The sequence below is a fragment of the Apostichopus japonicus genome, chromosome 14 (assembly GCF_037975245.1).
Source record: "Apostichopus japonicus isolate 1M-3 chromosome 14, ASM3797524v1, whole genome shotgun sequence".
Classification (NCBI taxonomy): domain Eukaryota; kingdom Metazoa; phylum Echinodermata; class Holothuroidea; order Aspidochirotida; family Stichopodidae; genus Apostichopus; species Apostichopus japonicus.
The window spans coordinates 1,154,963-1,169,027 of record NC_092574.1 but is presented as its reverse complement, the minus strand read 5'-3'; the positions used below and the strand labels follow the sequence as shown (position 1 = coordinate 1,169,027).

Here is a 14,065-nt window from a genome sequence, read left to right as displayed (position 1 = left end):
AATGCTTAAAATTGGCTTTGTTACCATGGCTCTAGACACCGTTAGGCATTGACTGATAAACAACTTGGTTTCACACCTCCAAATACCTTTGCAGTACTTGTTGACTTAATCGGCAGAATGGGATCAAATAGCAAAAAATATTGGTTTGGGCACAAGAAAGAATAAAAGGAACCCAGTGTCTGACTGGCATAATTTCTACTATGTAGATATATTGCCCCACATTCGTTTCAGATATTAGGTTTGAGGGGGGAGGGGCAATATTTTCAATTTTTGACCTTAAGACCCTAAATCTGACCGGTGTCTGCCATGAATATCCACATTCTCTCTAGACACATTTTAAGTACTGTGGAACAGACCTTTGAAAGGAAGTCAACAGGGAACATCAATGATTTAATGTTTAACTGAATCTAAAAATATCACAGCTTCAGAAATGACATACCAATTTAATGCACACATTAGGTTTGCTAGGCAAACAAGCACGTTTTTTTTTTTTGGGGGGGGTTGGTTGTACTTTCATAAGAGATCACTTTGTTTAATAAATATATTCATGTAGTAGACCTCTTCAAACAAAATAGTTGCTTAAAGCAGCTGTTAAGTTGAAGTTTTCAATGCTAAATTCTCAAACTTATGTTGGTTAAAAATTTGACTGTTCTTCTTTCATTCAACTGTAATGAAGTAGATCTGAATAATTTGCCAGTTTCCAGCTTGCCAAAATTAACATGTGATTAACACACATTAAGCACGAAATATTAACACATTAAACATGATTAATGTGATTAATAACATACATGAAATATGCTTGGGGGATCAAATGTTGGATTTTATTATTCACTGCTCACTCACTAGTTACCTAATACAAGGCTACTCTTTACTTTATGTTATTAGTGGTTAATAAATATTGACATATTTCTTACGCAACTATCAGGTCGTTTCTGGTAAAGATAGAACAAAACTTTAAAATGTGCCTTTAATGCTTGAAGCTGAGAGCACACACCATCTTCAACTCCATCCAGACACACATGAGACCAGCTGTTTCCTTTTATCACAGAGGTTGTTACATGTCAGACAAATGAAACTGGTTAGATCAGCTATCGTATCAGAGATGTGTAGAGGTTAATTCATGCTCAAATGAGACCACTGATTGGATGAGTGGTTAGGTCAGCTATCCTATCAGAGATGTGTAGAGGTTAATTCACGCTCAAATGAGACCACTGATTGGATGAGCTAGAGCAACATGTGTTTGAAGCTGAATGTGCCCCCTTCACAACCCCGAAGACTTCTGAAGAGGGGAGGGGGGTGCAGGATTACTGCTACACGATCCTCACAACCCATATTTTTCAGCTAGCCAGAACCTCTATGAATAAATCCACCAAAAGTTTGGGGCAAAATCTGTTTCTTGTCTATACTTGTATACTAACGATACAGAAACTTAGCACTTTGTTTTACACTGGGCAATATTAAAGTTGATTACATTCAGATTGTTCGACTCAGCTCAGTTCGATCCTTAGTCCCTTACCGTGTAAACAGAAGCTACAGAATCAGGCATGCACAGCTACCAAATTGAATGTTTACAAACTGGTCACACAACTCAACTAGAGTCAAAGGTCACACTTAGAAACCATGTGGGTTAAAGAACTGTCATGTGTGGGACAGACAAAGTATACAGTAAAGTATAACTTGACTGGATCTGATAGCTTTGTTAAAATTAAACTCCCCCAACTCCATTCATTCTGTTCCTTTGGTTTATAACTACTATACTTATTTGTATTGTTTATTACAACTTGCATGCACAATTATCCATTTTTCGGCTAAATATACTTTATTCCTTGGTAACCATTATTATTTCACAACCACCATATAATATAACAACCTATCCAACTTTCCATAGAAAAATAAAAACAAGTGACCTGTAACTTTTCATGGCAAACATTGAGCAGAAACAGCGCCCCAAAGATTGATCATACTATAGTTAGTTTTGAGACAATGACACCTTCAATTACCAAGGTCAGAATATTCTCAGCCTTTGCCATTCATTGCCGTTGTCTTTAACAGCGCAATTTCCACTGCACCCTTTTTAAAGTCAAGACACTGCCACTCTCTATCAAATCAACATACTTTTACAAGGGAAGGGAATGTTAGGTAGGGTTAATGGAACACCTCTCAATTAATAGGTAGGGTGTAAGGAACACCTCTCAGTTAATATGTAGGGTGTAAGGAACACCTCTCAGTTAATATGCAAGCTGTATGGAGCACCTCATTGTCATGGTTTCCTACAATGTCACCACCAAGTTACTTCACAAAATCCTACAGAGGTTAATGCTCCCTTCCAGTGGTGTGCAGCAAAGCCAATCTTCCAAGTCTCTGTGACTTTAATGATTTCAAAGGGCTTTCAACATTTTGGTTATTCACTGCCTGTGTCAATGCAATTAAGCAATCTGGATGACATATGCTCCCCTCCAAAAGAGACAGCTGGCTTAGACTGACAGTCAAGTGAAATATTAAGTACCTTTAGAGGAAAGACAAAGTTGTACAGGATGCATATGGCACTTTTGGAATTCCGCATGAACTTTATGGTTATAACTAGATTCATCAACATGGTAATTTGGCACTTTTAAGCACCGAAGATGTTTTCAGTTCTTTCGTTCAATAACCTTTCTGTCTAAAAGAGTTAGTGCACTCACTTCCTGAGTAGAGCTCAAATTTCTAACAAAGTCATTACTTTGACAACATATTATTATGCTAGATCATTTTAACTATTGACTATGTACACAGATCTACATGCCTGAACTTAACCTTCTGCAACCCCTCCCCCCCCCCCCACTCACACTTTCTGACCACACCCCTTTTCCTGCATGTTCAGTTGTTCACATTACTATGTGGCTCAGTAAATAGACTCACCATGGTTGTTTAACTCCTCTGTAATTAATGGGCACTCAATCTGTTATGAACAATATACACTAAATCGTAAAGACCTTAAGTTCTACTTTTGATTTAATTAACTTCCACTAGATTACTTTGTATTGCTATATTATGCTATTATTATTTGGGTTAGTCAAACTGGTAACTGATTCTCCAATAAAACTGATTTTTCAACAGTAAAAGATACCACTCCTTAACAGCATTCCAGGTCTTTGCACAAGAGGTAGTGATCCATATCATACAGCTTTGCCTTTTCCCCACTCCTGTGGTTTTGAAAGTCAAAGATAGTATAACCGCATGAACGGAAGGACTAAAGGCCGTTGGTGGATGCAGTTTAATCTTAGCCACACCATCGTGAACCACCATATTTGTCTTTTATCTCTATCAATATTGTTGTTGTAATTATTGTGTTATTTGCCCAATGACTGTATAGCAACTAGTTATGTTCTGAATTATTATTGCTTTTCTCATACTTTCTATGTCGGTCATGCCACAAAAGTAATATACCTAATGACTAACTTATTTCCAGAGCACACAGCAATTTAGAGTATTGATGCTAAGTACAAGTCAAAATAAGCCCTATAAACCTTTCCACTTGTGATAATCCTAAAACCATCTTTTCATACTGGCGGCAACCAACAGGAACTATCACAAGAGGACAATTTTGTTCTTCACCTTCTCCAGACAACTTGGCCACTTGAACAGAAGGGTAGAACTTAAAAGGTCAACTCCTGCAATTGTGTTGTATTCACAGCTTGGTTTTTTACCAGAGATAACTTCAAATCATCAGTCAATTAAGATCAGCAGCATTATGGTAGAATGAATAGTTACTATTCAGTGTGGTTGACAATCAAAACCATTAAAGGACTCTTGGCAAACAGGTTTGATTGGGGCTCATTAGTGGTCGTGGTAATCCCTGCTAACCTACCCCTAAAGAATGTTCATACCACAAGCAGACATCCTGCGGACACCTTAAAACTGCAGCTGAATTTTCAACAATCTGGTCGGTACCAAACTGTGCTATTGAAGGAAAGATAAGGTGCTTGCAGAAACAGAATTTGTGACTTGAGTTCAAGGAACCTCTACGTAGTATAAACTTCAAACTTGAAGACTACTGTAACTATGCCACATGTGAAAAGAAATTGATCGAAACACACCCATTATAATTAAATGGTCTCTCCACATTCCACCTTACCAACTTGAATATTTTTTTTTTACTTTCTACTTCACTGGGATCATGACCTTTGATTCCTATTTATCTCAGTAGTCACATCCAAGCCAACAAGCCATGTCTTCCCCCATAAACTTGATATATGCAATAATTCATGCTGAAGAAGCTCTTTTCTTACAGAGAGAAAAGGTCACTGGAGATATGCCATTACACAACAGTGAACCAAACAGGTTTAAAACAATGAAGTATCTGTTTTAATGCTCATTTCACATTTAGGGTCAATCAAAAATGATCTACATATACAGTACCTAGATCTAATGCAGCTAGTTTCTAACGACATGCCAGGTCCGATATCTATTCCTATTCCCCTACCATGTAACCAATAACTCCACACGAAAGCTATAGTGGAGCCCAAAAAGTATATATTCAAAGGCCCTCCTAAATTGTTCCACGATTCCTGTTAGCCTTTAACATTTGATGAGATATATAATCTTCAGATCACACAACATCTACTTCAAGGAATGATACATATATATGTAAATCACAATACCCATTACGTAAGTTAACATCCCTCCCCATAAGTTAACATCTCTCTTCCTTCCCCCTCCTATTGGCCCCTTTCCCTGAAAAGTTCAATCTTGGAAACAGAATTGCTTTCCTGATGACATGTTCAGCTAGCTAACCCACCGGATGGCACCTTGAACACTCCCTGAAAACGGGTGTGAGGCAACCACAAAATGCAATGGTATCAGGCTTGCTTAGGCACCCTCCACTCCTATTCACAGGGTGTCACAATAGACCCAGTCAACTGAAACGACTCCACTCCCCATTCCTATGTCTGCATCATAAAAGACAAGACAATACTGCCAAATGTAGAAAGACTTTTTGTTACAAGCTCTGCTTGGGTTCTCTGTATGTATGTGACCTTGCTGTGGCAGTGGGGACTACCTGTTAACAGTGGGTACTTAATTTGTTCCGTATGTACAGCTAAGAATTAAGGTACACGACGCTTCGTTCATAAATATGGCAATAATGCATCACTTTTGAAAATTGATGACTAGTGTTAACTGAACTGTTGGGGAAAATGGGAAGGTACTCAATCACATAAATTTTTCCCCGAGTTGCAACAAAGACTGATTTCATTTCTGTAAATGTCAGCCGAGGTTTCCTTTAATTTTCCTTTGCAGGTCCCTGGCATTGCTAATAAAGGGAATGCAGGTCCAAATATAATCAACAAAAATCTTGGAGCTGACATGTATCCTGCTGAACAAATCTGACTCTATATTTGCTTCACAGGAAAGTTTTAGTCTGGACATCTCTCATTGTATTTTGGTCTGGTGAAAAAAATTGATCCAAGTACTATTCAAAACATGGTCCTACCAAAGTAATTCAATAAAGTACAAGACTTGAGTCGGATCAAACAGTATCTTTGTGGACATCGTGGCACAAAATGTTCTTTAGAATACCAGTAGCTGGTTTCTTTATAAGGATATTTCTGTACAGAAAGCAACCATCAGGACAATTCTTCTTCATTGATTTTTGCGATTCAGCCATGCGACAAAGCTTGTCCAACATATGTAATGTTATTGATTAAGAAGTTAGGCAGGTCTGACAACAATTCCAACCGGTCGATCCAGATCAAGAGCACCAAACAAACAATTGAACATCGATACAATTATATATTAAATACTCATGTCGTTGATGTAGCACATTCTGCTTTTACAGGGTCCGTCTACCTATTGTTGATCCTTTAAGGGGGTAACATGCTAGTCACATGTTATTCACAAGGGATTAACGACCCAGGGATTACCATCTGAAATTGATTTTACTCAATTGTTTAGATTATGCATGGGTTTTGAGACATAGCTCTATGAAACTTGAATATTTCCAGGGTAGCACTGCTATCTTCAGTCAAACAATCACCTTTTGCTTCTGCATTAACTAGCTCAGGTTTAAGTCCTCTTGATGGATCAATCCTAGTTTGTAATAAGTACAGAGTTAAAGAGAATACTATCAATTTGAACATGTATTATTGTATATAATTCGTTCCCTCGGATCAGGCGACACAGAATTTGCCAGAAGCTTTTCCATGTCTTCCTTCTTCTCTAAACTACATAACTGCATATACTTTAACTAGCTCTAGTTTTTTCACATGGACATTTTACAAGTCGATAAAAGAGTCCGTTTAAGATTAACTTACAGTACTAGAAATCTTTCACATCGAATACGCTGACATTAACAATTAACATCATCAATGTTTGTGTACACCATGGAACAACTTTCGAGCAAAGTAATGTAACTTGAAACGGCTGCGCGCGAACTGTGTCCTCGCGTTCTCCCATTAATAGGTCTAAAAGGATAAGCTGAGCTTGTTACATTCATCAACATTCAGTCCCTACACCATAAATCTGATTGGTTAAATACATATTTAATCTTCACTTTAAGTGCTGAGATGTTAATGTTTACAGGCACCTTACAATGCTTTGAGACATTTTAATGATCATTGTCACCTGGCATAATACGTCTACTAAAGTTAGCTGTCACAAAGACATTGTTTTCTGGTACATAATAAATTATTCTTTCATTAAATGACATTCTTGCTATCAGTTTTTCGTATCAAATGCACAGTAGTCATTAACTTGATTACTGCAAAGGTTTGCTAACGTTGCAGACAAAGACACACTAATTAGTAAGATAGCTACCATCGCATATTAGCTTCAGATTAAACCATTAAACATTTATTCCTCCATGTACATCCCTGAATAGTTTCATTCCTACACAGCAATCCTTGTGAATGCAATAGAGCTAAGATATTCTGCCTAAGTCTTTAGTTTTATGACACTGACTCACAAATTAACAAATTTAGAAGAACGAATCTTTTCTTCATTACAGAATGAAATATGACATGATCATAACACCTAGAGGCAGGGTCTCATCTGCCTTTGGAACAGTTTGCATGGCTGCTATCAAAAATGAAGTACATGAAAATGAGCCTACCCTTTGGAAACACAAAAGTACTTAACTAATCATAAGAGAAATGATTTTCATATAATCAAGCACCATTTATTACAACATTTCAGTCAGGAGACACTTAAATTCTACGTTTCTATAGGTCCCTAAATGCCATGCTTAGCATGTGAATGGTTTGCAAAATATGTGACAATTGCCACTGAATATACTAGACATAAAAATGATGTTCACTGAGACAATTAACATTTTAATTTAGCCTGGCTGATTGCGTGTGACGTCGAATGAGTCACAAAACCATAGTTCAGGACAAAGTAACGTTAACAATACATTTAGCATCCTAAACTTTTGGGCCAATACTGTGATCATGAAAGTTGCCATGTCTTCCTTATGCTTTGTTTTTATTTGACATATTTACAACAAAACTGTGTCAAAATTGCATAAAATTGTAGTGAAAAGCATACAAATAAATTTACCCATATAGATCAGTTCAGCCATTTGTTGTGCTCCTTCAGTTTAAGCTATCAAAATGACTTCTAGAAACAAGTTTAAGTGGCTCTTAAAATGAAATGATGTGAAATGCAAAAGTGAAGTTCCACTTACCTTGAGTAAAGTTGGTGATGGTGACATTTCCCATGTTGACACTGACGAGGTAGCCATACTCCGGTGGGATGGTGATGGTGTAGGTGAGACTGTCATCCTCACTGTCCCTGTCCTCGGCTCGCAAAAATTTGTTGGTGATCATGAAGCCCAGTTCTCCAGTGTTGAGCACCATGAGGGTTGGCGCACCTCTGTTGATGACCATCTGAGGCATACCATTGTCCACAGCAAAGATCCTAATGGGCACCTTTTGTGGTTGTTGGGTGAGTGTATCAGTATCAGGGTACACATGAAACTTGTTGTGGGTACCATCGGATACCGTGAAGGAGAAGCTGTCCACACTTGTCTCAGATCCATCATGTTGGTAACTGATGAGGTTGTTGTACACATCCTCCATGGTGAAAGAAATCACTGACCCAGTGTTGTTGTAAAGTAATTCACCATGGACTGGGAGCTGGGTGACAGTGAACACCAGGCTTGATGGGTCTGGAGTATCCATGTCATTGATGCTGAGCTCGAAGGGGGTGATAAGTTTGTTCCTACCCTCCTTCAAGACAAGGGATTGGTAGGATACAACTGGGTATTGGTTGTCCACTTCACTGAGGGAAATTCTGAAGGTACGAACAACAACGTTAAGACCATCAGTGACCTGGAATTGGAAGCTGTCCATTTTCATCTCATCTGGGCTAGTGTGAACATACACAATCTTGTTTCCAGCAAGTTCAAGCTGGGTGAAAGATGTGATGGCAACTCCTGGATTGTCGGTGCTTTCAAGATGGCCTTTGATTGGTGGATTAGTAATAGTAAACAAAAGGTTCTCATCTGGACTGTTAAGATCTGTGGTTGTCAGGACATCAGTTGTAAGGGTGACACGCCCACCTTCTGGAAGTTCCACGCCAGTGTTGATGACATCTGGGTATACGTTATCTGCATCATTGATGGTAATGTGGAAATAACGATCAATTAATGCGTTCTCACCATCAGTCACATCAAATTTAATCTTGTCCCGTCCACCAGATGTGCCAGTATGAACAAATCGAATGCGTTGGTTGTCAATCTCCCACTGTGTGAAACTAGAGCCAATAGTCAAGTTTTCTGCTACAACACTTGTGTCAAGTTTGTCCAAACGTTGAAGAAGACCAAACTCTGGCAGGTAACGAACAATGAACGTGAGATTCGAGTCTGGTGAATCTAAATCAGTTGCTTGCAAATCTCTGTTGGTAATAAGGCTTTCCTCTCCTATATCAAGCCAGAGTCCATCATTGACAGAAAGTCTTGGTGTCTCATCATCCTTAGGTGTAATGATAATGGGAATTTCTTTGGTGACATCATACTTTCCATCAGTCAAGAGTACAGTCATGGAGTCACTTGTTGTTTCTGAGCCATCATGCTCGTAAGACAGGAGATTATTTACAATCGCCTCAAGAGTGAAATTGAGCACTGGGATTTTATCAGGACCATCGTAGAGTATACGACCATAGATTGGTGGGTTGACGATATAAAAGTGAAGTTCATCTTTTGGTTCATCTGCATCAGTGGCAGATAACAGTGCGTTATCAATTACAAGTTCTCCTCCTTCCTCCACTATAAACGGTCTGGTAAATATTTCTGGAGGCTCATCGTTCTCAGACAAAATTTCAATGTTCAGTATTTTTCGACCAGATAGGCTGTTACCATCAGAGCATTCAAACTGGAACATGTCACTGTCTGGTTCAATACCTTGGTGCAATGTCTGGACATAGTTGAGGTGGTTAAGTCTGAGATCACGGACAAGGAAGGCAGTGATTGGTTGGCCAGCTCTGGACTTTTCAGAACCTGGGGCTGGTGATATGTTTTCAAGATATCCATACTGGGTTGGCGAGATGATTGTGCAGAGAATATCATCATCGTTGGTATCTTCATCGGTGACGTTGATGTTATCAAACGTAACAGGAACCGTAGAACCTTCGTCTACCACTAGTGGCTCTTCGATAACAACAGTTGGAGCAACATTGTCCATGGGGAGGATAGTGACAAAAACTTCAATTTCGGTGATGCGATTGCCGCCAACGATGAAGTCTTCTGACATGTCAGAAATAGTAAGGTTGAAGTTGTCACGAACACTGGACATGCCAATCTCACCACCAGTATGCCTGTATCTAATGTAACCATTGATGATGTCTCTCTGTGTAAATCGGTCAACAGCCATGCCATTTCTCTCAATCAGACCATGCAATGGGAACCTATCCAGAATGAAGGTAAGCATCAGATCCTCTGTATCCTCATCTGTTGCACTTAAAATGTTAGAAGTGATAAGACTAGATTGCTGCTCTAAGACTTCCAAATATGATCCAAGAGCACCATCTGGCAGTTGGACTGTTGGTGCTTCATCATCAATAGGGATAATACCAATATGTATTTCAACTGGAATGTAGTGGATACCATCAGTAACTTCAAGGTAAATACGATCACCAGTTTCCTCTGCCCCACTGTTTACATATACCAGCCTTTCATTTTCGATATCCTCAATTCCAAACGTATCACCTGGCTGCACTGGGCGGTCATTGAAAAGGAATGTGCCAACTCGTGGACCCTGCTGTAGAATAAATTGAAGATCCTCTTTAGGTGTGTCTTCATCAAATGCCATTAAGAGAATTGGAGTCATGGTTTCATTGGCCCTTTCCTGAACGAAGAAACCTGGATTTGTCACAGTTGGAGGTTTATTGTCGACTGGTAGCAACAGTATGTTGTATGTCTGGGGTGCAGCTTGGTTACCCTCTGGATCTGATACAATGAATCCGAACTGGATCATTCTTGGATTTGTTCCGAGTTCCCTGTTTGGTGGTTGGTAAGCAATTTTCAAGTGGTTGATCATACCCTGGGTGAAAGATGTGACTGGTTCATTGGGGTTATCAACATGTACAAGGAAACCAGCAGAAGGAAGTCCTGAGTTAACATTCAAGTCGGTGGGGTCCATTGTAATGATGTATAAAAGGTTCCTATCATTGCTGTCAAGATCAGTGTAACGAAGGGTTGGCTTCATAATCGGTGTTTGCTCGTACTCATACACAGTCTTTTCAAGAGTTGTACCAGGGTACAGGTAGGGAGGCTGATTGTCCACAGGTCTAATTTTAGCAATGAAAACCTCTGTTGGGGATTGATTCGGTGGTTCACTGTTGTCAGCAACACGGAATGGGATCCTGTCCATGTAAACTTCAGTGTTGTGACCTCCAATGTGTTTGTAATGGAGGCGATTTTGCAAAATGTCGAACAGGTGGAATTCTGTAACTGTTTGCTCATATATTCCATCTACTAGAACCCAATTTTCAGGATCATTTGGCCTTTGAAGCTGCCTTAAAACAAACTCACTAACTGTAGAATATGGAGGTTCAAGGATGAACCTGATTAAGGTATCTTCACTATCAATATCAGTAGCACTGAGAATATTACTGGAAATTGGAACAATCGCAGATTCGTCAGTTAAAATGCCAGTGTTTACATCAACAATAGGTGGTTCGTCGTCAAGTGACATGATAGTAACAGGGAACAGGAATTCAACTTCGTTCTGGCCGTCAGTCATTCTAAAGATGATGTTGTCGCTGAAAGTGTCGGTGCCATCATGATGGTATGATACATGACCATTCTGTAAATCTTGTATGGTAAAGAATTTCTGAACCACACCCCTAACCCTCAATTCTCCATGTCTAAGGCCATCAATGGGAGCAATTATTACATCATCTAAATTGTCTTCATCAGAAATTTCAAGGTTAAGATCTGGTCTTAAAACTCTAGACTGACCTTCAAAAAGGGTGATGCCAGTGTTCCTGGTGGTGATAGGTGCAAGGGTGTTCTTTGGGTACACAACAAACATCACCGACGATGACTCTGATGTAAGCAGTTCTGAATCAACTGCCTCAAGGAAAACCTCAAACACTCTCTGTTCCTCACTATCTTCTGCAGGAGGTACGTAAGCAATTTTAAGATCCTCAACATCTGCTTGGGTAAAAGAACTGATGGGCTGGTTGCGATCATCTGTGCTAACAATGTAACCTTCACCAGGGCCTAATGGTGTTGTTATGTTGAATACTACATCTCTATCATCTGTCTCAAAATCAGTGGCGGCTACTACATCTGAGGTAATGGCAGTCATGATGAACTGGTCAATTTCTTGAACAAACATAGCCTTGGCAATATCAAAAGTTGGAGGTGTGTTGGCAGCCCCATCAGCAATCCTAACCATTATTTGAAAGTATTCTCTCACTGATACACTATCATCATCATCTATTAGTTCAACAACAGCCGGTATGTAATCTCTACGGGGTGATGCTGTGTCAGCAGTATGTCTATATGTCACACCTCGGCCCAAGAAATCATTACACTCTATTGGCTCTCCAATTTGGCCTTCTAAATTAACAACTTCGCCATATCGAGGAAGCCCTGACATTTTCGTCAAAATTGTAATTTGGCACCTTTTTTCAGCCCCTGTATCCCCTCGAACACTGGCAAATTCTAATTTGTTTCCTGTGATTGGATCACTCTCACCCATGAGTTCATCAACAATCAGTGCCTCAGCCCGTACTACAACTTCTAACTGTTCATTAGTATTAACACGGACGTTCATGGTAAATGGAATAATATAATACTCCGAGTCAGTGCTATAGAGCAGTTGCATTTTAACACGATCAAACTGTGGTAGCCTGGAACCAAAATGAACATAGGTTAGCTCACCTCGTTCGAAGTCGCATGGAAATTCGGATGGGGTTAACTTGCCTGGAATCTGTGATAAAGGCTCGGGTAACACGACCACCTTACAACTGTCACCAGGTTGAACATTAATAACAAGTTCGCTGTTTGGATCAACATCATGCTCTCTGCCAAAGTTGACCGTTATTCCAGTGTTCCTGACAAGAATACGGCCTTCTCCTGCATCTCGAACATCGCTTGTTGATAATTGAAATAAGTTTTGACCATAGGTAACAGCCCACAGGCCAAGTAAAAAACTTAAAATGCAACGAGTTCTTCCTGCCATCTCAAAGATCTCACCAGCATCTACTCGAGGGAAAAACTATATCGTCTACTAGCAAACAACCCTGGTATTTTCACACCAACAGCTGAAAGTCCACACGATGTCAGTTCAATTCCACTTCAGCAAGCATGTAGTACACTCCTGCAGACTGGAAAAGACCAAAGTTTTTCACAAGTTGCAAATAAAACTTTGCACGAACCCAACCACGCGAACAGTCCTCCGTACAGCTTGTTGTCCTGCGCTGCAATGAAGTAAGCTAACGAATCCGTTTTCGATCTAGTCATGAATTAGTGTTATTCAACGTGCATGCGCAGCAAAACTTTTTCGCATAATAAAGTAGTTGAGCGATCAGACACCCTTATAAAAGATTCATCCGCCGTCTAGTCCGTCTCCGTTCTTTACTGATTATGGTTTATTGTTGTTTCCTTTGAAAATGGTTTGCCTTATTAAACCCTCCAAGTAGTTACTTGTGGCAAAATTGTAGTGAAAATAACTTAGGTTTTGGTGTATTTAGTTTAACTCAAATGTGGTACTATTCTATTGCCGCATATGACAAACCTTTTACGTACTTCGCCGAGGAAGGCGTGGTTTGGAGGAGTTATAACTTGTAGCCATATTGGTGTATGACGGTTTCTCTTCTGGTTTATCCACTAACCAACTTTTAACAGAGAATATAGTGAACAGGCTATAGCTATTAGGATAAGGGGTAAGGAAATGAACACTGAACCTCAAAGGCAAATTTGCATCACAATTATGTGAAATTTCTGGGCTTGCAGAGAGGATTTCGCCCAACGTATATTTTGTAACAGTGTCAGAAAACGGGTGGAAGTATTTCCCTGATATGGATTAACTATATGTAGGGGGCAGTGGCGTAGGAAGGTACTTTTGAGTGGGGGGGGGATGAAGACTGATGGCCGGCCTGGGGAGGGGTCTAAGGGGAGGGGTGTCCCCCTCCCCCTTTGGAATTTTTTTTTGCATTTCCAGGGGGCCTCAGATGCAATTTGGTGCAATGTAGCACACTTCAACCCACCCACTCCATTTCGTATATAATTTTGCATTTTCACCTTTGGTGCTCCAAATGAGATTTTTTTCTCATTTGGAAACAAGGGCGGCGGAAACACTTTTAATCTGGGGGGGCACCGACATCAAAGGGCACTTTGCAGAAATTCGATTGGACTGATGCAGCCTTATATTTAGTACCCTTTATAACTCTTATTGTATTATCTTATTTGCGCCCCTCCCCCCCCCCCCCCCGCAAGGAAAATATGCATACTAGCACTGCAATGTGCAAATTGGGAAACAAGGAACAATTAGTTTTTTTCTTGAGAAAATTAGGTGAAATCATGCTAGTTGCTAATGTATTAGAGTTTATTTCTCGTTAATATCTTAACAAATTTTTCCCA

The 14,065-nt window shown here is 39.7% G+C and overlaps 1 protein-coding gene across 1 annotated transcript in view; it reads right to left on the bottom strand.

Moving 5' to 3' along the window:
* Positions 1 to 12,936, bottom strand: part of LOC139980314 (extracellular matrix protein 3-like) — a 78,584-nt gene extending 65,648 nt beyond the window's left edge. Inside the window, exon 1 of the mRNA XM_071991884.1 lies at positions 7,661 to 12,936. Within this exon, the coding sequence (XP_071847985.1) occupies positions 7,661 to 12,665 (5,005 nt within the window). The 5' untranslated portion in view covers positions 12,666 to 12,936. The remainder of the gene's footprint in view (positions 1 to 7,660) is intronic.
* Positions 12,937 to 14,065: the final 1,129 nt, after the last annotated feature.